The sequence below is a fragment of the Leucoraja erinacea genome, chromosome 16, assembly GCF_028641065.1.
Source record: "Leucoraja erinacea ecotype New England chromosome 16, Leri_hhj_1, whole genome shotgun sequence".
NCBI lineage: Eukaryota > Metazoa > Chordata > Chondrichthyes > Rajiformes > Rajidae > Leucoraja > Leucoraja erinaceus.
In genome coordinates, this window is record NC_073392.1 from 42,649,962 (window position 1) to 42,676,931 (window position 26,970).

Sequence of the window (26,970 nt, forward strand, 5' to 3'; positions counted from 1 at the left end):
CCCCCCCCCTCCCCCCCCCCCCCCTCTCTCTCTCCTTCTCTCTCTCTCTCCCCTCTCTCTCTCTCCCGTCTCCACCCACAGTCACTGACCGCGAAGCACCGCCATCAGACCCCAACCTCCACACCAGGGTGATTCTCTCCAGAGATGCTGCCTGTTCAGCTGAATTACTCCAGCATTTTGTGTCTATCTTTATGTAAGAACGATTTATACATGCAATACATGATATACACCAGTTACTTAACCATGTATAAATGTATATCATGTATTACACGTATAAATCATTCTTACATTCGGGAACATGGTTAGTTAACTGGTGGCATTATTTCCCTGTCCTAACAGCCTTTGTTTTAGCTGGTGATTACATCCATTCCATCCCTCCCTCGCAAAGATGTGGGATTTCAATTTGAGCGCACTTGTTTGAATAGATGCAAGCGGCATGTACAGCGTATCTTCTGGGCGGGCACGCAATACACAAAGCCGATGAAATGAGACGACTGTCACACCAAAGATAGACACAAATTTCTTGAATAAGAAATACTGGAATACAAATAAAATTGCAGCTTCTGCAATGTGGAAACTAAACATAAAATGATAGAACTCGGTCAGTCAAGCTGTTTGCGTAAAACTCCCAAGTCCATGTTCATAAGTGATAGGAGCAGAATTAGGCCATTCAGCCCATCAAGTCATTCAATCCTGGCTGATCTAACTTCCTTCTGAACCTCTCTCTCCTGCCTTCTCCCCGTAACGCCTGACACCCGTACTAATCAAGAATCTATCTACTTCTGCCTTGAAAATATCCATCGACTTGGCCACCAATCAACGTTTCAGGTCAGCAATCCTTCATGAATTTCTTTCCACAGATGCTGTTTGACCAGCTGAATTCTTCCAGCATTTCAACTTTTGTTTCAGAAGCATCGATAGAGCTGTATTGCAGTTGGGCAAACCAGTGTGTGTAAAGATGTTCCTCACTTTGAGACAAAGTTTGGGACACCCTTAATCAAAAATATCAGGACCAGTTGGTATAGCCACTGGAAAATTGTGTGTACAAGCCCTGTACTCAATTTGCAAGGAAGTCCATACAATTTGCCAAGATTGATTCTTGATAGATTTGCCAAGAAGATTCCTGGTTAGGAAGGATAGATGAAGTAGACTGAACCTGCACTGCCTTGCATTTAAGGTGGCTGGTGATCTCAGTGAAATATTCAATATGTAGCTGGGCTTGAAAGGATAAATGTGGAGTTTGTTTTCTCTGGCTGGAATGACTGGAACAAGAGTTCACAATCTCATAACAAAGCATTAGTCATTCAGAAAAGAGACGGGAAGGGATTTCTTCAGAATTCTTCAGATTTATCTCCAGCGGGATTGGAGAAGCTCAGTCATTGAGAATATTCAAGACAGTCTGGTAGAATTTCATATAATTAAGGGCATTAATACGGGAATGATGCTGGAAAATGACACGGAGATAGAAAATCACAGGACCTTATGGAAAGGCATAGTCTTACTTCTATTTCTCATGTTCTTAAGTTCAGTCAGAAATGAAGCTAGTAATTAGATTACATTCATTAATAAGGCAGGAGGCAATGTTTGGCATGGAACACCTTTTTCCAATGGGGAGGTTTCAGGGAGGTAAGATGTTAACTTGGTTTTGATGCGAGTTGTGACTACAAAATCAACGTTAAGAATTACTGCATGTGTTTCTTATATTCCTCCCGTCTCGGATATGGGCTCTGAAATCATGGCTGAAGTAGATTAGACCAGTGCTTCTTAACATAGAAACATAGAAATTAGGTGCAGGAGTAGGCCATTCGGCCCTTCGAGCCTGCACCGCCATTCAATATGATCATGGCTGATCATCCAACTCAGTATCCCGTACCTGCCTTCTCTCCATACCCTCTGATCCCCTTAGCCACAAGGGCCACATCTAACTCCCTCTTAAATATAGCCAATGAGCTGGCCTTCAACTACCCTCTGCGGCAGAGAGTTCCAGAGACTCACCACTCTCTGTGTGAAAAAAGTGGTTCACCCAAGGGCGAATGAAATTATTTTAGGTTGAATAAAACTAGAGGGGTGAATGAAGGGTGAATGGTTTAATTTATTCAGATATTATATACATTTTTCTATACTTAAAAAAGGCATTGCCACTAAAGTGGTTAGTAAGCTCTTATTGGTTTTAATGGCAGTGGAGCTGCAAATTTGATATGTTTTTTCTCTCAACCTATGGTTTTCTAATTTCAAAGTAGCAGGATATTTCCCAAATTTACTATAATATAACCTTTTAGGGAAGACCAGAGGAGCTAGTGGGATCATTCATTTTATAAATTGCAACACTGGAGGATCGCCGTAGCCAACTGTTGAACTGTATCATTACTCTGTGTAGCAATGTACTGGTATTGTGAGCTTTTGTCTGGGAGAGTTATGGGGCTGTCCCACTTCGGGATTTTTCAGCGGACTGTCAGCGACTGTCGAGTGGAACACACAAACACATCGCAAAGGCGGGGGACAGGGCAAGCGGGGGAGCGCTGTCCGAAATTCACACAGTACAAAGCCAAGGTGATACAGACACACACCGCGATGAACTGGAAGGTTGGCACTGTAATTAAGACGGCTAGCACAGTGTACGGTAAGCCCTTTAAAAGAGGGGAGAAGAAGGGAGAATATGGGAGAAGGGGGGAGAAAGCTTTTAAGAAGCCAGCCAACTTTTAATAAGCCAGAGATACACAGCTGTGAAGTTCGGCGGACATTTAACATTACCGGTCGGTTATCCTTGGTTCTGAAAACTCCTGCCTACGTTTTTTTCCCCAATGATCCAATGAAAATGACCAGTCAGCAAAGGTGATTAACTAAAACCACCTATGACTACCTCGACTACCAATAACTACATAGCGATCCCACTACAACTGCACCTACGACTACAGGATTATCGATTTTTTCCATGGCGACCAATTTTTGGTCGCAGAAAATTTATCAACATGTTGAAAAATCTGCGGCGACCATACTGAGGCCACGACTAGTTCCCGGAATGCAGGACCTCCTTGCGACCATGAATGAGACTCATCAGAGACCACCAGCGAACATGTGGTGACCATGTGGCGAGCGCAGTCTCCTGCACTCGCCTAAAAAGTTGCCTAAGTGTGACAGGCCCATAATAGAAATTTATATTAGTTGGATACTAATATATTAAATCACATACTCCTTGGTTTTTTGAGCTAGTTTTCCAAGAAAAAAACTGCAGTAATCAAAGCCCGATAGGGTTTCTTAAGTGTTTATTTAATTCAATATTTTGAACATCCCAAAAATATGTAAAGAAAACTAGGAGTGAAAAAATTAGTTTAATTACCACGTGGGTTGTTTTTTTTATCGGTCCAATAGAATTATTTTCCAACTCACGTGGTAATTAAACTAATTTTTTCACTCCTAGTTTTCTTTACATATTTTTGGGATGTTCAAAATATTGAATTAAATAAACACTTAAGAAATTAGTTAATTTATGGTTTTTGCTTATGTGACAAAATAAATTATATATAAAATTATACAAAAGGGAGAAAAGACGAAAATTACAAAAAAAACAACACAATTTAGTCGAGGGTGAATGAAATTTTGTGATAAAGACTCGAGGGTGAATGACACTGAAATAGTTTAAGAAGTGCTGGATTAGACCACAATGGAGAATAAAGTTTGGTTGATGCATATCCTGATCTGTATGAAGAGGTTTTACTCTTGTTCAGTGAGTTCATAACTATTCAAACACACTAGTTTGTGAATTAACTTTGTGGCATGCAGTGTTACATTAGCTTGCTGTCAGAGACTTGGAGAAGTGCACAAACAAGAAAATGCTACATTCTGGGATCCAATTAATCAAATGGAGAATTGTGATTTTAACCATCCCTCAGGCCACACTTTAGTTCCAATGGAGTCTATACTCAAAAGGGATGGGACATTTATTCATGGAAAAGGCAAATTAATCTGTGAATGTTTACTTCAGACCGGGAATTGTAACAAAAGACTATAGAAAGATGAAAAGTTACAAATTGCACAATTTAAAAATAAATGAAAAATAAATAGCTTGATCGCTAATAGAGCAGTGATCACTAATACCTTTAGTCTTTCAGTTTCTTTTCAGACATTTTTAACTTATTCTCCAGGAAAAGTTATACACTTTGCTTCTCTATAGCTCCACAGAATCTGACTATATTTATGGCAGGCTTGGGAGGTGCACAAAGCATAAATAATCAACGAAAATTGATTTATTAGGATGTATTGGTAAAATATGCTAAGGCGGACTGAGTTACGGAAAGAAATTGTGTGGATGTAATGAAATGATGTCTTTAACTCAAGATATGTATAAACAGTTTAATACTTGTCCCAGTTTCTCGTTAATCTGTATACGTCATGTAAATAAACTTTTCATTGAAGTCAGGAAATGGATAAGTACCCAAACAAAAAAAGCTATTTCAATGTCTAATTATTAAATTTTGGGCTAATGCTTTTTTAAACCACATAATACTTGTTATGTGATGCTCAGTGATATGATGGATATCCCCATGAATGAGCCTCATTAATTATTCCATTGACATATTAGCTGAAATATATTGTAATTCCAACACTCAAACCAAATCTACAATTCATTAAAATAAAAATTTCTGACCTGCTAAAATGAGCTAAATTAAATTTTATTTTAAGTTGGCTTTTTATTTCCACTGCTATTTCTCCACGTTCTTCTCTTCGAATTGAAGCTTGGTGCTTTAAAATGGTGCATTTCAAAGGTTCTCACATCGTCCAAATGTGTGTTGGAATCAATTAAATACTTTTGAAATGCAGTCTGGAGGAAACGCAACACCAAATTTGCTCACAGGACACTCACACAAACAGTGATGTGACAATGATGTTATTGTGACTGTTAGTGGTTGCAGGCTAAATATTGATCAGGACAACGAAAATAACTCCACACTTCTTCAGTGTGGACCAGAGGATCATTTATGTCTATCTAGAATGGCCCACTGGCGTCTCAGTTTAAATCGCAGCTGTAAAGCTGCACCACTGATATTGTACAATGCTTCCAACTGAGACAAATAAAAATGTATCTACTATCAATATTATAATTACAATGGTGCCAAATGTATTTTCAATATTCTTCCGAATCAAACCAGCTCCAAACTGAAGACAAACAAATATACCTTCACTAAATTAGAATGTATAGTTTATTATGTCCTGTTTGACTTTTTTTCCCCTCTGCATTCTTCCTTGAGATGCTTCTCTCCATTACTGTTCACCTAATCAGTGTGTAGGAAGGAACTGCAGATGCTGGTTTACACCGAAGATAAACACAATATCCTGGAGTAACTTAGTGGTACAGGGCAGTATCTCTGGATAGAAGGAATGGGTGACATTTCGGGTCGAGACCTTTCTTCAGACCGAAGAAGGGTCTCGGCTAGAAAAGCCACCTATTCCATGTCGATTGTCACCGCTGCGTAACTCCACTTAATCGGTGACCTGATGTAGAAAGAAAACTGGAAACCTCTCTACCCTTAGACTGAAAGGGTTAAGTAACACATTTCTTGACATCCTCAGAATGGTTCAGAGACCATCCTAGCTTAACAGCTGGGATGAAGCAATTAGCCCATATTGCATCAGTTTGTGGCAGACTGAATGCTGTCACCAACCAGTTCATCCAATTGTAATTTACATCTTCAATGTCCAGAACATTTTGTTGAACTTTATAGCCTGCAGTGCACTAATGTCACCAACTGCTCAGTGCATTGACAGCGGCCCAGAATTTATTTTAATGAACACACTGGAATGTGGAGTGATTATTCTTCCAAATTCGGTGTTGCTGCATTGAGAAGGTTGGGGGACTGTGAAGATGGTGGAAAACAACAGCAATCATAAAGCAAGCGTCTGGAGAGACTAGAAATTGGAATAAAACGAGTAAAGGCTGGAAATACTCGGCAGTGGAGAGAGGAGCAGAGGTACACTTTGTATGGCAACCTGTCATCAGGAACAGCCTGTCTTCCACATGATTCTAGAACCTATTAAACTAGGCCAAGTCTACGCCATGAACCACAATTTAATTGTGCTAATCTAATGTAAAATTCATATGCAGTTTTAATGTAAAATCTGCATTTGCAATCTGAAGGAATGAAACAACACTTGTAAAAATTCATTAAAATATCACACTGCAAGAACATTACTTGCATTGTGAGAGACATGCCCAAAACCTTTCTGCCATTCGCCGTCTCTCCGGCACCTCAATAAGTTTATATTTTTTCCACATTTTATTGGGCAAGTTACCATGACAAGAAAAAATACTGTAACAGTAAGGCACATCAGAAGGCAACTTCCTGACAGTTTTTACTCCAATGCTGGGCAGGGCTCATGGGTTAAGCAACATATAATCCATTCTACTGGCCTAAATTTTAAAGTAGTGTACATTCCTTCTCTAAAACATTAAAGTGACAAATTATCGCCTTTAGTTATCCCCTATTTTGTTTAATTTAGTTTAGTTTCGGGATGCAGCATGGACAAAAGCCCTTTGGCCCACCGAGTCCACGCCGACCATCGATCATCCGTTAATTCCTGCTATCCCAATTTCTCATCCACTCCTTACACACTTGGGGCAATTTACAGAAGCCAATTAACCTACAAACCTGCATGTCTTCGGGATGTGGGAGGAAACTGGAACACCCGAAGTAAACCCTTGCAGTCACAAGGAGAAAGAGCAAATCCCACTCAGACAGCACCCAAGGTCAGGATCAAACCCGGGTCTCTGGCGCTGTGAGTCCACACCTCTACCCGCTGCTTCCCAATGCCGCCCTATGTTTTGCACTTTGAAGGACAGCAAAAAGTAAATTAAAATTCAAAAGAATAATTGGTGTGCAACAGTTTAGTAGATAATTGCAGGAAGATATTAAACTACATGGATTAGCCAGTATTGAGGGTGGAAAAGAGGGCAATCAAGGGAGGAATATTATAATTAATTTCATGGCTTCAACACTATCGGAGGAATATGGAAAGGAAGGGAAAGAACAGGTTCTGAGAAAGGATCAACAAACCAAAGTGTTATGCCCCTGTCCCACTTGGGAAACCTGGACGGAAACCTCTGGAGACTTTGCGCCCCACCCAAGGTTTCCATGCGGTTCCCGGAGGTTGCAGGAGGTTGCAGGAGGTTGCAGGTAGTGGAAGCAGGTAGGAAGACTGACAAAAACCTCTGGGAACCTCCGGGAACCGCACGGAAACCTTGGGTGGGGCGCAAAGTCTCCAGAGGTTTCCGTTCAGGTTTCCTAAGTTGGGCAGGGACATTAAACTGCACTTTTCGCTCTATAGTTGCTGCCTGACCTCCTGAGTGTTTCCAGCATTTTCTGCTTTTATTTCAGATTTCAACCATCTGCAACTGTTTGATTTTTCCTTTATTTTTAATCTACCAGACAACAAAATGGAGGGTATCTTCCGTGTGCAAGTAGAACGTCACCTCTACAAGTAACACTTCGACCCCAATCACATCTGCAACAGATAGACTATCAAGGTCACATTCTGCAGTCTCTTGTGTCTCCTCTTCTATAGGTTTGCCTTTGTCTTGGTTCCTACCACCTGCGATGTCTAGGAACTACATCTATCAGGGTTCAACTGACTCAGAGAGTCATGGTGAGACAGCATGGAAACAGGCTCTTCGGCCCAAATTGCCCACACCGGCCAACATGTCCCAGCTACACTGGTCCCACCAGCGTGCATTTGGTCCATATCCCTCCTAACCAGTCCTATCCATGTACCTACACACAAAATGCTGGAGTAACTTAGCGGGACAGGCAGCATCTCTGGATAGAAGGAATGGGTGACGTTTCAGGTCGAGACCCTTCTTCAGATTTCTATCCATGTACCTGCCTGTTTCTTAAACAATGGGATAGTCTCAGCCTTAACTACCTCCTCCGCAGATAGTTCCATAAACGCACCACCCTTTGTGCGAGAAAGTTACCCCCCAGATTCCTATTAAATCTTTTCCCCTTCACCTTAAGCCTATGTCTGAGGAAAGACATTCTTGCCATAGAGGGAGTACAGAGAAGGTTCACCAGACTGATTCCTGGGATGTCAGGACTTTCATATGAAGAAAGACTGGATAGACTCGGCTTGTACTCGCGTGAATTTAGAAGATTGAGGGGGGATCTTATAGAAACTTACAAAATTCTTAAGGGGTTGGACAGGCTAGATGCAGGAAGATTGTTCCCGATGTTGGGGAAGTCCAGAACAAGAGGCCACAGTTTAAGGATAAGTGGGAAATCTTTTAGGACCGAGATGAGAAAAACATTTTTCACACAGAGAGTGGTGAATCTCTGGAATTCTCTGCCACAGAAGGTAGTTGAGGCCAGTTCATTGGCTATATTTAAGAGGGAGTTAGATGTGCCCCTTGTGGCTAAGGGGATCAGGGGGCATGGAGAGAAGGCAGGTACGGGATACTGAGTTGGATGATCAGCCATGATCATATTGAATGGCTGTGCAGGCTCAAAGGGCTGAATGGCCTACTCCTGCACCTATTTTCTATGTTTCTATGTTTCTATGTCCCAGAATGGTGGGACCACTGCATCAGTCTCAGTATTGAGCCCTTCCCTTACGATGCTTTGGGTTCTGGAATTAGGAGTCAAAGCAGAGCACTCTCATGTCACAGCCTCTGTCCTCTCTATGAAGCAGAACATTCCAGAAACTGTGTTGGGAGTCTGCCACGTTGCAAGCAAAAAACACCAAATGCTGGAAAACTGAAAAAAAACCCTGAACATGCTGGTCAGGCAGCATCTGTGGAGAGAGGAACCACATTAATGTTCTGATGAAAGATCTTTTGCCGAAGATCGTGATTATGTTTCTCGTCTCCACAGATCTTTCCAAATTTGATAAGAATCTCGAACATTTTCTGACAACCATGTCATGTTTTTTTTTCTTCCATTTATCTGTGGGACAGTTCTGCTAATAGAGGCACCAATACCCATGGAGAGGACTTTGCAAGATGAACTTGGCTGGAATAATCTCATGATGTCTGAATTCAGTGCCTTGGTCTGTAACACAAGCTCTGTCTGATTTTATTCCTGTTCTGGTTGAACATATTAGTGTTGGAAACAACAGAATGTTTCAGAGGCAACCACATTGCTACGAGCCTTCAGTGGCACGACAGCCACACTGGGTAAAATCAGCTAAAAGACACCAATGTGCCAGATGGGTTTTTAATGACAATCTAATAGCTTCATGGTGACCATTACCAAGACTAATTAATTGAATTTACATTCCCCAGCTGCCATTGTGGGATTTGAACTTGTGTCTCTGAACTATTAGTCCAGACATCTGGATCACTAGTCTTGTAACTTAACCATTCCAACACCAGTCACATCCTGGGTTCCTTGTTTTCATGGTGACCTCTGCTGTAAAGACCATGTGCGAGTGTACATTGTCGAAAATCAGCAACAAACCCAAACTTGTGGTGAATCAATGAATAGATCAGCTCAAGTACACTGGCAATACTTGACTCAAGAGCTGCACTTGCCACTCTTTGGTCATTCGAAGCAAAGGCTTTCAAAGAGAAAGGGAACACTACTTGTGGAGATAATTACTCATGTTTACCCATAAGTTGTAGAGAACCCAAGAGCTGAGATGTAGTTATCTCACTAAACTTTTAAAACTTCGACTTTTAAAAGCGCAACATTCAGCATGTACATCACATGGTAAAAGTTAACAAAAATAGTCCAAGGATAAATAAATACATTCATTTAGCTGTTTAAAACTCAACAATTCTCCTGGGCACTTGAAGATATGAGCTTGAGAAATGATTACGTGACTACAATCCAGGGCAGAATGGGTAACTAAGGGTCGCAGCATAGGGAAGGCAGAGAGGAGGTTTTAGAAACATAGAAAATAGGTGCAGGAGGAGGCCATCGGGCCCTTCGAGCCAGCTCCGCCATTCATTGTAATCATGGCTGATTGTCCCCAATCAATAACCCGTGCCTGCCTTCTGCCCATATTCCTTGACTCCACTAGCCCCTAGAGCTCTATCTAACTCTCTCTTAAATCCATCCAGTGATTTGGCCTCCACTGCCCTATGTGGCAGGGAATTCCACAAATTCACAAATCTCTGGGTGAAAACGTTTTTTCTCTCCTCGGTCTTAAATGACCTCCCCTTTATTCTAAGACTGTGGCCCCTGGTTCTGGACTCGCCCAACGTTGGGAACATTTTTCCTGCATCTAGCTTGTCTAGTCCTTTTATAATTTTATATATAGAAACATAGACAATAGGCACAGGAGGAGGCTGGAAGACATTCTAGAGGATGGGGCAAAGACAATTAAGTTATGGTTGACAACAGTGAAGCAAGGGGGAAGGAGCATAAATTACGTTGAATGTGATGGGAATAGATAGTTGTGGCATTCAAAAGAGGGGAAAAAGTAAAAACAAATATTTTCAAGTGATGAAATTGCTGAATTTGTTCTTTTCACTTGAAGGGAATGTAACTCCAAGAGGACACATATTATGATAAAACAGAAGCAGTAAGATGGCACAAAGCAAGCTCATATCTTCAAGTGCCCAGGATAGCTTTATGTAGGCTGGAAGATTAAGGTTATTTAGCAGAACCTGAGTGCAATCAAAAATTACAGCAGGTACTGGGAATCTGAAAAGAGAAACTAATGGGGGAAATATTTACCAGGTCAGGCAGCATCTATGGAGAAAGAACTAAATCAGCTTGATGACCCTACAGCAGAGGGGTTCATTGAGTGAGATGAAATCTTTTTTTCCAATTCTAACTACCTCCAACATAAATAAGCTCTGTACATTCTCAGCAACTTGCAGGATTGTTTTCTCTGGAGCAGTGGAGGCTGAGGGACAACTCAATATATGAGATCCACAGAAAAAATAGGTAGTTAGAGCTTCACCCCTCCCAGGGTAGAAATATCAAATACTGGAGGGCATTGGGTTTAGGTGAGACAGGGAAGTTTCAAAAGGAGGTTTACAACGCAAGTTCTTTTTTACTCAATGAGCAGGAGGAGCCTGGAATTCACTGCCAGGGAAGGTGGTAGAAGCCGAGATGATAGCAACAGGTAGGAGACATTTAGACAGGCACGTGAACAGGCAGGTAATAGAGAGATAAGGGCCATGTGCAGGCAGATGGGCATTAGTTTTATTTGGTAGCATGGAGGGCCAAAGGCTAAACCTCTCTATATAGATCGGGTCATGTATAACTTGGGATTGCATTTAGCATTTGGGCTTCATTAAAGGCAAATTATCAAGCAGATCAAAACTACACTTGGCTCTGCCATAGGCTTGCTCCATTTTATAACACAAATATCATTGAAGTAGTAACAATAATGTCTGAATTTACACAAGGAGCCATTTAGAAATCATGCAAATAATGAAAGGATACAATTTTGATGAAAAAAAACATATGTTTTGATGTTATCAGTGCATTATCATATCTATAATTCACAATACCATATATCACAGCCAAATTTAGCCTCGGCCAAAGAGGGACAGCATTTCTGTGTCAGATTGACCAAATCCCAGAAAGGAATTAGCTGATACAATGAACTATTGTTCCAAAGGTTAATGTGACATTCTGCAGACACAAATCACTGAGCACACTTAAATAATCCATTCACCATGCATTAACATCTGAGATAATGGATATTTTCATTATATATTTCCCTTTCAACGCTAGCATGTGTACATAATCATTAGATAATGATCTTACCTTCTGTGGGTGAAGTTTTCAAACGTCTACAGAATCCATTCATATCACCATAGGTATCTTGTATCTTTTGTACGCCCTCTGGTCCACGTAGCTCCATAAGAGAGCGAAGTTCATTGAGGGAACACCCAAATTCACCTGCATGGTTGGAATCGCTTCTTTGGTTCTTTGGATAGAAATCCACTGCACTGTTCGTCATGTCACCCATTGTGCACACAGTATTGCTTGCAGCTTTATAAAAATAGTTGTGGCAGATATATCGGTGCTAATACTTCTGAATGAAACCGAGCTTTGGTTCAGTCAGGGCAAACAAAATATCCAGTGTTTCTATTTCCGTTTTGCACTGTAGATTTCTGGTGTAGATTAGCCGCACTGTATTCGTATCACGGACGAGAATCAGAAACCAATTAATAGTCAAATAGATTGCTGCAGGCAAGGTTGAAGACCAGCTCCACTCCATGTAGAGTTTCCCATCGTGGTCGGCCCAAGTTACAGGATTCTACATGGCCAGTTGGTTGAATAAACCTTTAGGAAGAAGAAAGGCAGAAGAAAGCATTAGTCAACATTCTGCAACACAAACCCAACAGCATTAGAAGGTAGACACAAAATGCTGGAGTAACATTAGAAGGCTACATATCAATTCTGTGATGAGCTAAAAGCGCTCCAGTAAAATGCAGTGTGTTGCTTACGCAGCCCCGACAGACTAGGACACTGATGTCTGTCACAAGCACAGAGCTTTCCTGCAGCGGCATTCTTCACTTTGATCAGTGCCGAGTGCACCAGCCAAATTAGAGGGCTCATGAATATTAAACAGCAAGCCTTCATGCCGAGATCTCAGATGCATCTCTAGTGTGTGCTGTTTGCTCAAGTGATATTGTAAATCTTTACAGGGGGAAGAAAAAGTAAAAGATAGTCTTCTGAAGAATCAAAACTGATCCAACACTGTTGCCCACGTCCTGATCTATCACAAGGTCTTTCAGGAACAAAATAAATAAACACTTTTTTTTTCACAAAATAGCTGCCCATTTTGGATGCATGAACATTTTCAAAGCCTGGCAATATTCTCACCTCAGCTCCCTGCTGCTCTTTGGCATTCAACCCTCTTCTCATCCCATTGACTATTGCACAGTGCAAGATAGTAGGGGGTGCTTTCTTTAATTATGCATGCTACCCTGATGGCTGAAACTGTCAAAGGCTATTCTCGGAAAGAAGTTCTCCTTCGGGCCATGAATTAGAGCCAAAGAGTTAGGCAGTAGAATCTGCACCAATGAATTAAAATGAATTAATGTTTCTTGTTATTCTCAAAAATGGCAACTATCTGTGCCAGCTCAATGCATGCTGCAATGGCTTTACTTAGTCACATGGGAACAGTTTGACTTTATTTTCCCATTGAAATCTCTATATGTGTGCAGAATTACAATAGGCATAAATTATTGGGGGGGGGAATCACTAAAGAGGACATTAATATCATACGAGGAATATTTACTCAGACAGTAATTGATTCAGATTGCGTTTAATTCTACACTGAGGTTTTACTAAATGGAGCCAATGCTGAAGATAGACACAAAATGCTGGAGTAACTCAGCAGGACAGGCAGCATCTCGGGAGAAAAGGAATAGGTGACGTTTTGGGTCAAGACCCTTCTTCTGAAGTCTGAAGAAGGTCTGGAGAAGGTTCCAAACCCGAAACATCATCCATTCCTTCTATCCAGAGATGGTGCCTATCCTACTAAGTTATGCCCCTGTCCCACTTAGGAAACCTGAACGGAAACCTCTGCAGACTTTGAGCCCCACCCAAGGTTTCCGTGTGGTTCCTGGAGGTTGCCGGAGGTTTTTGTCAGTCTCCCCACCTGCTTCCACTACCTGCAACCTCCGGCAACCACCTGCAACCTCCGGGAACCGCACGGAAACCTTGGGTGGGGCGCAAAGTCTCCAGAGGTTTCCGTTCAGGTCTCCTAAGTGGAACAGGGGCATAACTCTAGCATTTTGTGTCTATCTTCAATGTAAACCAGAATTTGCAGTTCCTTCCAACACAATAACATTGCTGATTTAATTGTCATATGATGCCTCAAAATCACACCCTTTAATCAAAATATGCCATTGCACTTTCAAAATAAGTTGGCACCAGTTGAATGCAGCGCCGAATCAACCTGATTTAAATATCCTTTCAGACTGATGAAATGCAATACTTCAATATATTTAGCTTCGTCACATCCTTCGAAACACATTTTCCGCAGCTAAGGTATCACTACCGCTTACTGCAAACATATCGTTGTAATAGAATTTAGACATGAGGAATAAGTTACATGATGCATTATTTATGTCGTCGTGTCGTGTACTTGAGATGGTCACCTAGAAGAAGTAGAGACAGCCGGGTGCCCAGCTTCAGACTCAGCAGCAGCGGCAGCACCAGATGGCATCCCACGGATCAAGTTCTCCTCATGCTTTAACTGTAAGTTTCATCCTTTCAAAAAGCCCTGGTTCATGTCCTAATCACCAATCTGTCAGAAACTACTGAGCATTCTGTCAACTCCGAGAAAGGTCATTTAATGAAGACTTTTGCAAGCTGCTCCACAGCCCTCCTACAGGTCTCTAGCATCAGAAAATATTTTGGTACATTGCGAGAGCTATATGAAATACTCAATCAAATAACACTAGTTTGCATAAGAGTGCATTTTTCCTTTATGTCACTTCTACAGTAACGTTCCCATCTACCAGCTATTTTGGAGAGAGATGTGAAATAGGGTGGGTGTTGGCATGTGTAGGACGGAACTGCAAACACTGGTTTAAACCGAAGATGGACACGAAAAGCTGGTGTAACTCAGCGGGTCAGGCAGCATCTCTGGAGAAAAGGAATAGGTGACATTTCAAGTCGAGACAGTCTGAAGAATGCATTTCGTTGTCTCTGTACTGTACACTGACAATGACAATTAAAATTGAATCTGAATCTGAATCTTGAATCTGAATCTGAATCTGAAGAATGGCCCCAACCTGAAATGCCACCTACTCCTTTTCTACAGAGATGCTGTCAGGCCGGCTAGTTACTCCAGCATCTTTGGCATGAGTTACGTTCTGTCCTAGCTGAAGAACCCACAGTCCCAATGGCAAGAGTCCCTCAAAAAGAAAGACGGACAGATTCTCCAACAGATATGGCTCGTAAGTAAATTCCCCATCATTTTTCCAGGACTCAGTCATTATTTTGTGCACCCATTTGTTTTCCATCATACAATATTCTTTGCCTGTTCAATTTAATTATTTGCCGTGCGTTTGATCCACACTTCAGATATTATTTTATGGCAATCAAATCGTCAAAAGAATCACGGAATATTGATGACATAGAAGGGAGCCATTTGGTCCTGCGTGGTCAAACAAAAAGAACTACCAAGTTGAATCCCACCTTAGAGCCACATGATGTGCACCCCTGGAGGCCATCCAACACTTCCAATGTGTGCTGAGGGTTTCAACTCTACTGCCCTTCATGCAGAGAGTTTTAGATTTTTGGGGTAAAAATATTTCCTCACCACCCCTCCAATCTTACAAACATTTACTTTAAATCCTTGGTTCATGACCCCTCTGCTAAGGGAAATAACAGAGGGTTGTATTGATTCTGTTTAGCCTCCAAATAGGACACGTCTCAGCTAAATGTCCTCTCACCCTCTTCTGTTATTTTGGTTTGTGCACATGAAGTGGATGCTCTTGACAAGGCTAGCATTTATTGTCCACTCCTCTCTGTGCCGAAACTAAGGAGACAGTAGCAGTTGACTACATTAGTACTCTGGAGTCACTTAAATGGCAAACCAAGTAATAATGGCATATTTATTTCGTGAAGGATGTTGGAGAACCACAAATATTTTACAGTGGTCTAGTGGTTCCATGTTTTCAGTCAATAGTTTTATTTATGAATTACAGGTTTAATCTACTGGATTTAAATTCTCCATTTGCTACAGAAACGTTAAACTCATATCTCTGTATTAATGTTTAAGAAGGAACTGCAGATGCTGGAACATCTACTTTTAGTCTACCTTCTTTGTATTAATGGTTGCTAGTCACAAACTAACCACTCTGTTACTGCAAAGCAAACAAAACAAGCTTAGACAATCTGTCCCCAAATCCTAAATGTTTCAGCACTGGCCAGGTGTTCTACAACTTTACTGTGGGGAAAGATGGCAAGGTTCAGACACTCATCACTATGGTAACTCTGGCCTTAACCTAGCCAATCACTGATATTCTCTTTGCCTTATCCATACTTCCCCTCATCCTCTCTACAACCTAGAACTATTAAAAAAAATTCTCTCTTCCAGTTTTTCAACCTGAAACATTGACGTTGTACTTCTTTACACAAATACTGCCTTGCCTACTGAATTTTTTCAGCATTTTCTATTCATATTTCTTATTCCCTGCATCCACAGTATGTATTTTTTAAATTGCACTCTCTGCAACTTCTCCAGTGCAATTTATCTGTCAGGTAATATTGTGAACAAAAATGTGTGCAGTTCTCAAGCAATGGCCTAACTGGTGTTGAATACAAACCTCCCGGCTCTTTCTATCATGTCATAGGGGCAGAATTAGGACATTCGATCCATCGAGTCTACTCCGCCATTCAATCACGGCCAATCTATCTTTACCTCTCAACCTCATTCTCCTGACTTCTCCCCATAATCCTTAACACCCGTACCAATCAAGTATCTATCAATCTCTGCCTTAAAACTACCCAATGACTTGGCCTCCAGTGCTGTATGTGTCAATCAAATCCACAGATTTACCACCGTCTGGCTGAAGAAATTCCACCTCATCTCCTTTCTAAAGATATGTATTTTTAATCTGAGGCTGTGCCCTCTGGTGCTGGACTCTCCCACTGGTGGAAACATTGTGCGTCCACATCCACTCTATCCAGGCCTTAGTTTACTTTAGCTTAGTTTAATTTATTATAGAGATACAGCGCAGAAACAGGCCCTTCGGCCCGCCAAGTCCGCACCGACCAACGATCTCTGTACAATAACACTATCCTACCGAAACCAATTAACCTGTACGTCTTTGGAGTGTGGAAGGAAACTGGGGCACCCGGGGAAAACCCATGAGGTCACGGGGAGAACGTACAAACTCTTCACACAGCGCCCATCATCAGGATCCAACCCGGGTATCTGGCGCCGTTAGGAAGCAACTCCGAGCGTCACTGTGCCATATACACTTTTCACTATTCGCATACAAGTTTCAATGAGGTCCCTGCTCATCCTAAACTCTAGTGAGTACAGACCCGGTGCTGTCAAACACTCAACATACGTTAACTCAATCATCCCCATTCACATAAACCTCCTCTGGCATAACACAAGCATATCCTTCTTTTTATATTTCAGTCCTCTCGAAATAAATGTTAACATTGCATTTTCCTTCCTCACTATTGATTCAACTTGCAAATTAACCCTTTGGGAATCCTGCACTAGCACTCCCATTCTCCCCGTAGAATCTTTTGTCCTCTTTGGGATGAAATGATTCAATTTCTTCTGAATTATTCCCAGAAACTCCGGCCATTGTCACTCTGTCCTCATTCCTGCTAGGGCTGTCTTCCAATCAACTTTAACCAGCTCCTCCCTCATGCCTCCGTATTCACCGTTACTCAGCAGTAGTACCAACACATCTGATTTCATCTTCTCCCTCTTAAAATGCGGGTTGAATTTTATGATTTGATCATATTATGATCACTACCTCCGAGGGGTTCCTTTGCCTTAAGCTCCCTAATCAAGCCCATTCCCATACACAGTACCAAATGCAGAATTGACATTTCCCCAGCGGGCTACATTACAAGATGCTCCAAGAAGCCATCCTATAGGCACAGGTTCTTGGGATCCAGTACCAACCTGAGTTTTCCCAGTCTACCTTCATATTGAAATCCCCCATGACCACCGTAACAATGCCCTTCTTATGTGCTGAATGTATCTCCTGGTGTAATTTGTTCCCTTCATCCTGGCTACTGTTCGGAGGAGGCCTGTATATAACTCTGATGATCAGGATTTTTTGACCCTTGCAGTTTCTTATACAAAATATTATACATCTTTTGATCCTATGTCACCCATATAACCATATAACCATATAACAATTACAGCACGGAAACAGGCCATCTCAGCCCTACAACCCCTTGCTCAGGACTGAATTTCATTCCTTACCAGCAGTTACTGTAGATCAGTGCATGCTCCTTTACAGCTAGGGCACAGTGTGTGTATTATAACAATGTTTGAAATAAACTAGTAGTGAAGACATCGTGTGTTTGACAAGTCTTTACATGGTGTCAGAAGTGGGATCCGAACCCACGCCTCCAATTGGATAATGGGGAGTGGTTAGTAGTGGTGAGGTCACTAAGTTAAAGGAGCATGCACTGATCTACAGTTACCCCACCCTCTTTTCGATAGAAAGACTATGCTAAAATAAGGTCCAGCAATGCATATGCCTGTTAAACCACATTGTCAAACTATCCTGCTCTCTTTAAGGATTTATGCTCTATCTGTTCCTCAACACTTCTCAGTATCTCCTCTTTTCTCGTGCGTTCCCCTGCATAGTTGCACCTTGTCCAATGCAATACCTCCTCTGGACAGAATTCCATTTTGCCACCTTTCTACCCTACAGATTAATGCATTGATATTATACAACATTAATAAATTTATATCCTCTCATTCTATGAAGCTGTCCTCTTCAATCTCAATTATGTGGGCAAATTATATGCAAACTGATTTTCAATCATGTTCCCACCATTTAAGTACACAAAAGGCACGAGGTTGTGTACTGATGCCTGTGGATCCAGTGAATCGTGAGTTTGTTTCCTGCCACTGAACCAACATACCATTAATGTCTATCCCGTGGGCTTTTACATTTTCTATATTTTGACGTTCTCTTGCCTGCCTTCTCATTCATTTTCCATATTCCTTTGTTTATTTCCACGCATAATGCAGAAACGTTTAAAATAAATATAATCCTTTGTCTGTAGGAAAGAGCTGCAGGTGCTGGTTTAAATCAAACGTAGACACAAAATGCTGGAGTAACTCAGCGGAACAGGCAGCATCTCTGGAGAAAAGGAATGGGTGCCGTTTCGGGTCGAGACCCTTCTTCAGGGGAATGGGCAGGACAGATATAGAATGTAGTCGGAGACAGTAAGACTGGTGGGAGGACTGGGAAGGGAGAGGGGATGGAGAGAGAGGGAAAGAAAGGGCTATCTGAAGTTAGAGAAGTCAATGTTCATAACGCTGGGGTGTAAACTACCCAAACGAAATATGAGGTGCTGTTCCTCCAATTTGCGCTGGGCCTCACTCTGACAATGGAGGAGGCCCAGGACAGAAAGGTCAAATTGGGAATGGGAGTGGGAGTTAAAGTGCTGAGCAACCGAGAGATCAGGTAGGTTAAGGCGGACTGAGCAGAGGTGTTCAGCGAAACGATCGCCGAGCCTGCGCTTGGTCTCGCCGATGTACAGGAGCTGACACCTGGAACCGCAGATACAGTGGATGAGGTTGGAGGGGGTGTAAGTGAACATCTGCCTCACCTGGAAAGACTGTCGGGGTCCTTGGATGGAGTCGAGGGGGGAGGTAAAGGGACAGGTGTTGCATCTCTTGCAGTTGCTGGGGAAAGTAGCTGGAGAGGGGGTGGTTTGGGTGGGAAGGGACGAGTTCACCAGTGATTTGCGGAAGGAACAATAGACAATAGACGATAGGTACAGGAGTAGGTCATTCATCCGTTCAAGCCAGCACCGCCATTCACTGTGATCATCCACTATTAGTACCCCGTTCCTGCCTACTCACCATATCCCTGGACTCCACGATTTTTAAGAGCTCTATCTAACTCTCTTTTGAAAGCATCCAGAGAACCGGCCTCCGCTGCCTTCTGCAGCAGAGAATTCCACAGATCCACAACTCCCTGGGTGAAAATGTTTTTCCTCATCTCAGTTCTAAATGGCCTACCCTTATTCTTAAACTGTGGCCCCTGGTTCTGCACTCCCCCAACATCGGGAATATGTTTTCTGCCTCTAGCGTGTCCAATCCCTTAACAATCTTATATGTTTCAGTAAGAATCTTCTCATCCTTCTAAATCACATTGTCGCCCAATCGCTCGATTCATTCAACATATGACAGTCCAACCATCCTGGCAATTAACCTCGTGAAACTACGCTGCACTCCCTCAATAGCAAGAATGACCTTCCTCAAATTTGGAGACCAAAACTGCACACGATACTCCAGATGTGGTCTCCAAGGGCCCTGTAGGGTCTCTGCGGAAAGCAGAAAGGGGTGGAGGTGGGAAGATGTGGCCAGTAGTGGGATCCCGTTGGCGTCTCTGCAGAAAGGGGTAGAGATGGGAAGTTGCTTGGAAAGAACATCAGTGCATAATCAGGACTCTGTGTCAAATGGAATGAAAATGAATTGAGCCTACCTTGAATAATCCAATAGTTTTAACAATGGATTTAACATGACTTGAATACGCTAAGTTTGGAAAAAAATAATTTAACTGGTGTCACTAAGGGGCAAAGAGAGGACTTTTCACAGTTGAGACAAATTATACTGATTCCACTCAGCTGTGTGTAAGACAGTAGAGAAACGTTTTTTTTACTAGGTTTGTTAAGTTCAAAGCTCAACGGCAAAACTTTTGAAAGCTTCAAATTATGAAGCTGGGTGTACTGAAACACAGGAACTGTGAAAGGTGAGATATATCAATCTGCAGAATGGCACACAAATAACACAGCATGAAACAATATGAAGGCAATGGCGTTGGGCAAATAACTCGAAATATATTCCAAGTGGCAACGTTTTTAATTAAGGAATGGGAGATCCAGAAAATCAGATCCACGGGTTTACAAAAAGAGGGGAAAGAAAAGTAACATTAACTATAGAAGGAAGGACACAATGATTATTATCATTAGCATTCCAATCCCGATTCCAGGCCAAATATAGACAGATATGTAGCTGCATGTGATGAAACAGCTCCTGCTCCGGAAAGGAGGCCTGAGCAATATAACTCCAGCGTTTCATTTAACTCTTGCAACTTGTTTTCCCACTTATTCCAGCTAAAAGTCAGCAGGAGATAAATGATTATTGCACTGATGTTGATTGTGAAACCCAGCCAGGGGCAGGTTCAGTAGCTGTGAACATCTCATAGGCATCATCCAACCAGGATAGGAAGCTGGAGGCTACAGAATGAGAGGGCTATTTGTTCACAGTGTCATTGATCAGCAAGATTGTGGCTCTGGATTCAAGGGAAGTAAAAATTATTTATGGCCATTTTGGAGTTCAATCCACTTTGTTTCAATGTTGTACTGGTGAGAAACTACCATAGTTAGCTGCTCAAGCTACTAAGTTATAATAGATCTGGGTCCGAATAACATAATTAATATCTGATCAATGTCAGGCAGCCGAGAATAATCATTTTCACCATCTTGTGAAGATTGGCCCAACCTGAAACATCGCATGTCCATTCCCTTCATAGATACTGCCTGACCCTCCAGCACTTTGATTTTTATTTAAAATTCTGCAGTTTCTTGTGTCTCCATCTTAAACCCCCTTTTCACGGTGCGACTTGACGCAAGAGGTAACCAGAGTTTAACATCGTGGGAACCTCGTGCGGTAACAGTACGGCATTCGTGGACCACCGTGGCAGGTAATCGTGTAACTTGGGTACTCGGGAGAAAATTCAAACATGTTTGAATTTGTCCAAGAGTGACTTGTACACTTGTGGTTGAGCATTGCAACATTTTATGAACGTAGTGGCCAGTGCAATATCCGCAGTAACTCTTGCGGTCACCGTGGGAACTCCTGCGAACGGTGAACCCGGAAGTTGGATAGAGTGAATCCAACCAGTTTGCTATTTACATACAAATCTAATAAAACTAGCTAACAAGCAATTCATTAATGTCAGTGTGTCTCTTTTTGTCTGAAAGCAGTTTCTGACTGGAGGAACTCCGCGGGCCAGGCAGCATGTACGGAGGGAAATTGACAGGCGAGCCTTGCCTCAGGCTGCCTTATCTCTCTACCCCCCCAACTCCCACCCACACACACAAATGCTGGAGAAACTCAGCGGGTGCAGCAGCATCTATGGAACGAAGGAAATAGGCAACGTTTCGGCCCGAAAAGTTGCTTATTTCTTGTGTATGTGTCGGAAGGAACAGCAGATGCCGGTTTAAAGAGAATGAGTAACTCGACGGCAGGCAGCATCTTTGGGGAGAAGGAATGGGTGACATTTCGGGTCGAGACCCTTCTGATATGCTGCTTGTCCCGCTGAGCTACATGTTGTGTCTATCTTCGTTTTAATCCAGCATCTGCAGTTCCTTCCTGGCCGAACCCGATTGAAAGATGAGAGGCTGGGCGATAGAAATCATTAAATGAATTAAATAACTAGATACCTGTCTAATCGTATCTACAGGATTGTACAGGCTAGATGGAGGAAGAATGTTCCCGATGTTGGGGGAGTCCAGAACCAGGGTCCCAGTTTTACAGTCTACCGTGGGACCTCTTTAATTACAGCGGGAAACCTTCAGTTTCCCAGGGGGTCGGGACGGGACTGGAGTTGGGAGGGAAAGGTGGGGGAGTCGAGGGAGAGGAGGGAGAGACAGATGGGGGTGTCTTCATTTACTGGCGGTGGGTGTCTGTCACTGAAACAGGCAGGTGAGATTTCGCATCCACCTTGTGTGTGCCTCTCTCTCTCTCTCTCTCTCCCTCCCTCTCACACAGGCATGAATGGAGGAACTCCGTGGGCCAGGCAGCATTTACGGAGGGAAATGGGCAGGCGACCCATTCTTCAGGCTGCCTTATGTCTCTCTCCCCCCCCTCCAACTCCCACTCACACACGCGAATGCTGGAGAAACTCCGCGGGTGCAGCAGCATCTATGGAACGAAGAAAATAGACAAAGTTTCGGCCCCGCTGCACCAGCTGAGTTTCTCCAGCATTCGTGTGTGTGGGTGGGAGTTGGGGGGAGAGAGACATAAGGCAGCCTGAAGAATGGGTCGCCTGTCCATTTCCCTCCGTAGATGCTGCCTGGCCCGCGGGTTCATCATCAAAGAGGGAGGGAGGGAGAGGGAGAGGGAGAGGGAGAGGGAGAGGGAGAGGGAGAGGGAGAGGGAGAGGGAGAGGGAGAGGGAGAGGGAGAGGGAGAGGGAGAGGGAGAGGGAGAGGGAGAGGGAGAGGGAGAGAGGAGAGGGAGAGGGAGAGGGAGAGGGAGAGGGAGTGGGAGGGAGAGGGAGAGGAGAGGGGAGGGAGAGGGAGAGGAGAGAGAGGAGAGAGAGAGAGAGAGAGAGAGAGAGGAGAGAGAGAGAGAGAGAGAGAGAGAGAGAGGCAGTCCTGCTCAGTCCTTTGAAGATAGACACCAGTTGCTTGGAGCAACTCAGCGGGACAGGCAGCATCTCAGGAGAGAAGGAAAGGGTGGCGTTTCGGGTCGAGAGCCTTCTTCAGACTGAAAGTTTCACCTCTCAGTAGATCATAAAATAACACAATCATCATGGTCAATGTGAGATACAGTGTTTATTCATATTTGACAAAATAAAAAGACGACTTCTTGCACATATTGAGAGAAGGTGCATCACACCAAACAACATTTGTCTAAAAAAACACAGATTATTCTTCAGCTCATTAAAGGGCTCGGGTGAAAAAACCCAATATAGTGTGTGACAACAAAGTAACATCATTTGTGCCACGTGATTAACTACACTACAGTCCACGATGTTCATTCACGATTAACGGGAAAGATCGGGAGACGGACAAGTCACTCGCACAAATGACAGAATTGCCGAGTACCGTGGGAACTCTTTACTCTACCCCCGTTATATCGTGTGATATCGTGCTAGACCACGACCACTCCACTCTGGCTACATCTTGCGTCAAGTCTCCCCGTGAAAACTAGCCATAAGCTATCTGCTCATTTGGGCATCGAACCATTGGGAATTGCCCCAAGGGTAGATCAATAAACTGAGCGGCTTAATTACCCCGTTTTCAACAGGCACATCAGGTTAATAACATCATCGAGGTTACAGATAAGAGCACAATCTGAATACTATGTACATCATAATGCAGATAACAAATCCATCAGAAAGAGGCAACATAGATTCCCAATTCTCATGAATGAAAACAGCTTTGAGACGATGGGGTTGTAATATCTGACAGTTTGGGCTCTGTTCAATGGAATTTAGAAGATTAAGAGATCCAACAGAAATTTTCAAAACCTTGAATGATTTGGCCTCTCTCCACTGGCTCCCTGTGCGGTTCCGTATACATTTCAAGATACTCCTCCATGTCTACAAAGCCCTCAATGGGCTTGCCCCCACCTACATTAAAAGTCTGCTCACCCACCACTCCACGTCCAGGTCCCTCAGATCGGCCGACTTGGGGTTGCTGAATATCCCGCAGTCTAGGCATAAGCTCAGGGGTGACCGTGCCTTCGCGGTTGCAGCCCCTAGACTGTGGAACAGCATCCCCCTTCCCATCAGAACTGCCCCCTCCATCGACTCCTTTAAGTCGAGATGAAAAACTCATCTGTACTCCCAAGACTTTCTTGACGTCCTCTGAGCAAGGGCTATATGTATATATGTATGTAGTTTGTTTGTTTATACTAATCTTATACAAATGTAAAGCACTTTGGCCAATGAAGGTTGAGTTTTAAATGTGCTATATAAATAAATGTGACTTGACTTGAAGGGGTAAACTGCAAAAGATGACTATTCAGATGAGTTGGCTGATGAATTAGAAATTGTATCAGAGGTATAATTAAAAGTTCAGCACGAGTATTTTTGTGCAGACATTTATTAAAATTAGGAATAAATTTCCAGTTAGTTGTGGAGGTTGAGTCAATAAAAGGCCTATGACGTGGTGCTGGAGGAAAAGAGCGTAGGAGGAAAACTCGAACGGGAGTAAGTAGCTCTAATGTGGAGCCAAGAAAAGCTCAGGCATGAAACACCATGCATCTTCTTTGAGTGATTGCATTTCAAAGAACCAAGAAAACCATATAACCATATAACAATTACAGCACGGAAACAGGCCATCTCGACCCTTCTAGTCCGTGCTGAACACATATTCTCCCCTAGTCCCATATACCTGCGCTCAGACCATAACCCTCCATTCCCTTCTCGTCCATATAACTATCCAATTTATTTTTAAATGATAAAAACGAACCTGCCTCCACCACCCTCACTGGAAGCTCATTCCACACAGCCACCACTCTCTGAGTAAAGAAGTTCCCCCTCATTTTACCCCTAAACTTCAGTCCCTTAATTCTCAAGTCATGTCCCCTTGTTTGAATCTTCCCTACTCTCAGTGGGAAAAGCTTTTCCACGTCAACTCTGTCTATCCCTCTCATCATTTTAAAAACCTCTATCAAGTCCCCCCTTAACCTTCTGCGCTCCAAAGAATAAAGCCCTAACTTGTTCAACCTTTCTCTGTAACTTAGTTGCTGAAACCCAGGCAACATTCTAGTAAATCTCCGCTGTACTCTCTCTATTTTGTTGACATCCTTCTCTATTTTGTTGACATCAACTTACAGTTGAATGTGTAAATTCTGAACCGTAGATAAGGCATAATAACCACAATGGCTTCATTCATTTAATGTATTTCCTATGAACAAGGAACTATAATATTACAACAACATAAAATGCTAATCAATGTGCTAAAAATTGGCCAGATCCATAGCCTGAAATATATCCATCTTCAAGTTTGTACTTTTGATCCAACAGAAACAATGTTAGATACATTCAAAAATAATACTGAAGCTTTCAAAACTAAATATATGAAACTTCTCCTACTATTTTCTAATATCTCCTTCCATTTGTTCATTCACACATCAGAGGCATGCTCAGTTAATATCTTGTATTTATACTAGAGAAAAGTTCAGAGAGGGGTTTAAGGTGTCATTGGTTCACACTTGGAGGTCTTTCATTATTACCCAGAGAAGCTTTCACGTAGCCAGGTTTAAAATACTATAAAAATAGTTATAGACTCATAGCGTCATAGAGCATGGAAACAGACCCTTCAGCCCAACTTCCCCACACCGACCAACATGTCCCAGCTATACTTGTCCCACCTTCCTGCATTGGCCCATATCCCTCGAAACCTGTCCTATCAATGTACCTGTCTAATTGTTTCTTGAACGTTGCGATCGTCCCTGCCTCAACGACCTCCTCTGGCAGCTCGTGCCATACACCCACCACCCTTTGTGGTCTGTAGTTATAATCAGTAGTTAAGTAGAATAAATAGTAACTGCTGCACAAAATTACAAAAGAAAATATAAAATCTAGGATAGAAACATTGGAACTTAAGCATTTAACGGCACTGTATTCAATGGAGTCTGGAAGGATGAGAGGCACCCTCATTGAAACGTGCCGAATGGTCATAGAGTGATACAGTGTGAAAACAGGCCCTTTGGCCCAACTTGCCCACACCAGCGAACAATGTCCCTCTTTCCTGCATTTGGTCCATATCCCTCCAAACCTGCCCTATCCATGTACCTGTCTAACTGTTTCTTAATCATTGGGATAGTCCCAACTTCAACTACCTCCTCTGGCAGCTTGTTCCATACACCCACCACGCTTTGTTTGACAAAGTTACCCCTCAGATTCCTATTAAATATTTTCCCCTTCACATTGAACTTATGTCCTCTGGTCCTCGATTCACCTACTCTGGGCAAGAGACTGCACATCTACCCAATATATTCCTCTCAGGATTTTATATACCTCTATAAGATCACCCCTCATCCTCCTGCGCTCCAGGGAAAAAGAGTCCCAGCCAACACATCCTCTCCCAATAGCTCTTCATTATTCGGCAAGTTTCTATGAGGCCCCGCCCTCTCATCCGTCCAAACTCCAGTGAATACTAGTGGGAGAGACTACAACCACAGAGCATAACCTCACAATATATTGACATAACTTTTGGAAGTTAATATCTTTAGTCAGTGAGTGGGTGGTGAATCTGTGGAATTCATTGCCACAGACGGCAGTGATGGCCAAGTCATTGGGCAATTTTAATGCAGAGATTGACAGATACTTCAGAGTCAGAGTCAGAGTCAATTTAATTGTCATTTGGACCCCTGGGGGTCCAAACGAAATGCCGTTTCTGCAGCCATACATTACACACAAATAGACCCCAGACACAACATAATTACATTTAACATAAACATCCATCACATAACTGTGCAGACATTTAAACTTAACCAAAAAAACTTATCTCTCCACTGCACTCTTCCCCCCCCCCCCCCCCCCCCCCCCCCCCCCCCCCCCCCCCGATGTCACAGTCAAAGTCAAAGCCCCCGGCTGGCG

The 26,970-nt window shown here is 42.7% G+C and overlaps 1 protein-coding gene across 13 annotated transcripts in view; it reads right to left on the minus strand.

Annotated features, from left to right (window-relative positions):
- Positions 1-26,970, minus strand: part of atp2b2 (ATPase plasma membrane Ca2+ transporting 2) — an 840,804-nt gene that overhangs the window by 335,223 nt on the left and 478,611 nt on the right. For 12 of the 13 annotated variants that reach the window (XM_055648263.1, XM_055648251.1, XM_055648255.1 and 9 more), the window contains one exon: positions 11,712-12,233. In XM_055648263.1, the coding sequence (XP_055504238.1) occupies positions 11,712-11,916 (205 nt within the window). In that variant the 5' untranslated portion in view covers positions 11,917-12,233. Of the gene's footprint in view, positions 1-11,711; positions 12,234-12,397; positions 12,503-26,970 lie in introns of those variants that run through there. The other variant, XM_055648254.1, reaches the window with a different exon arrangement.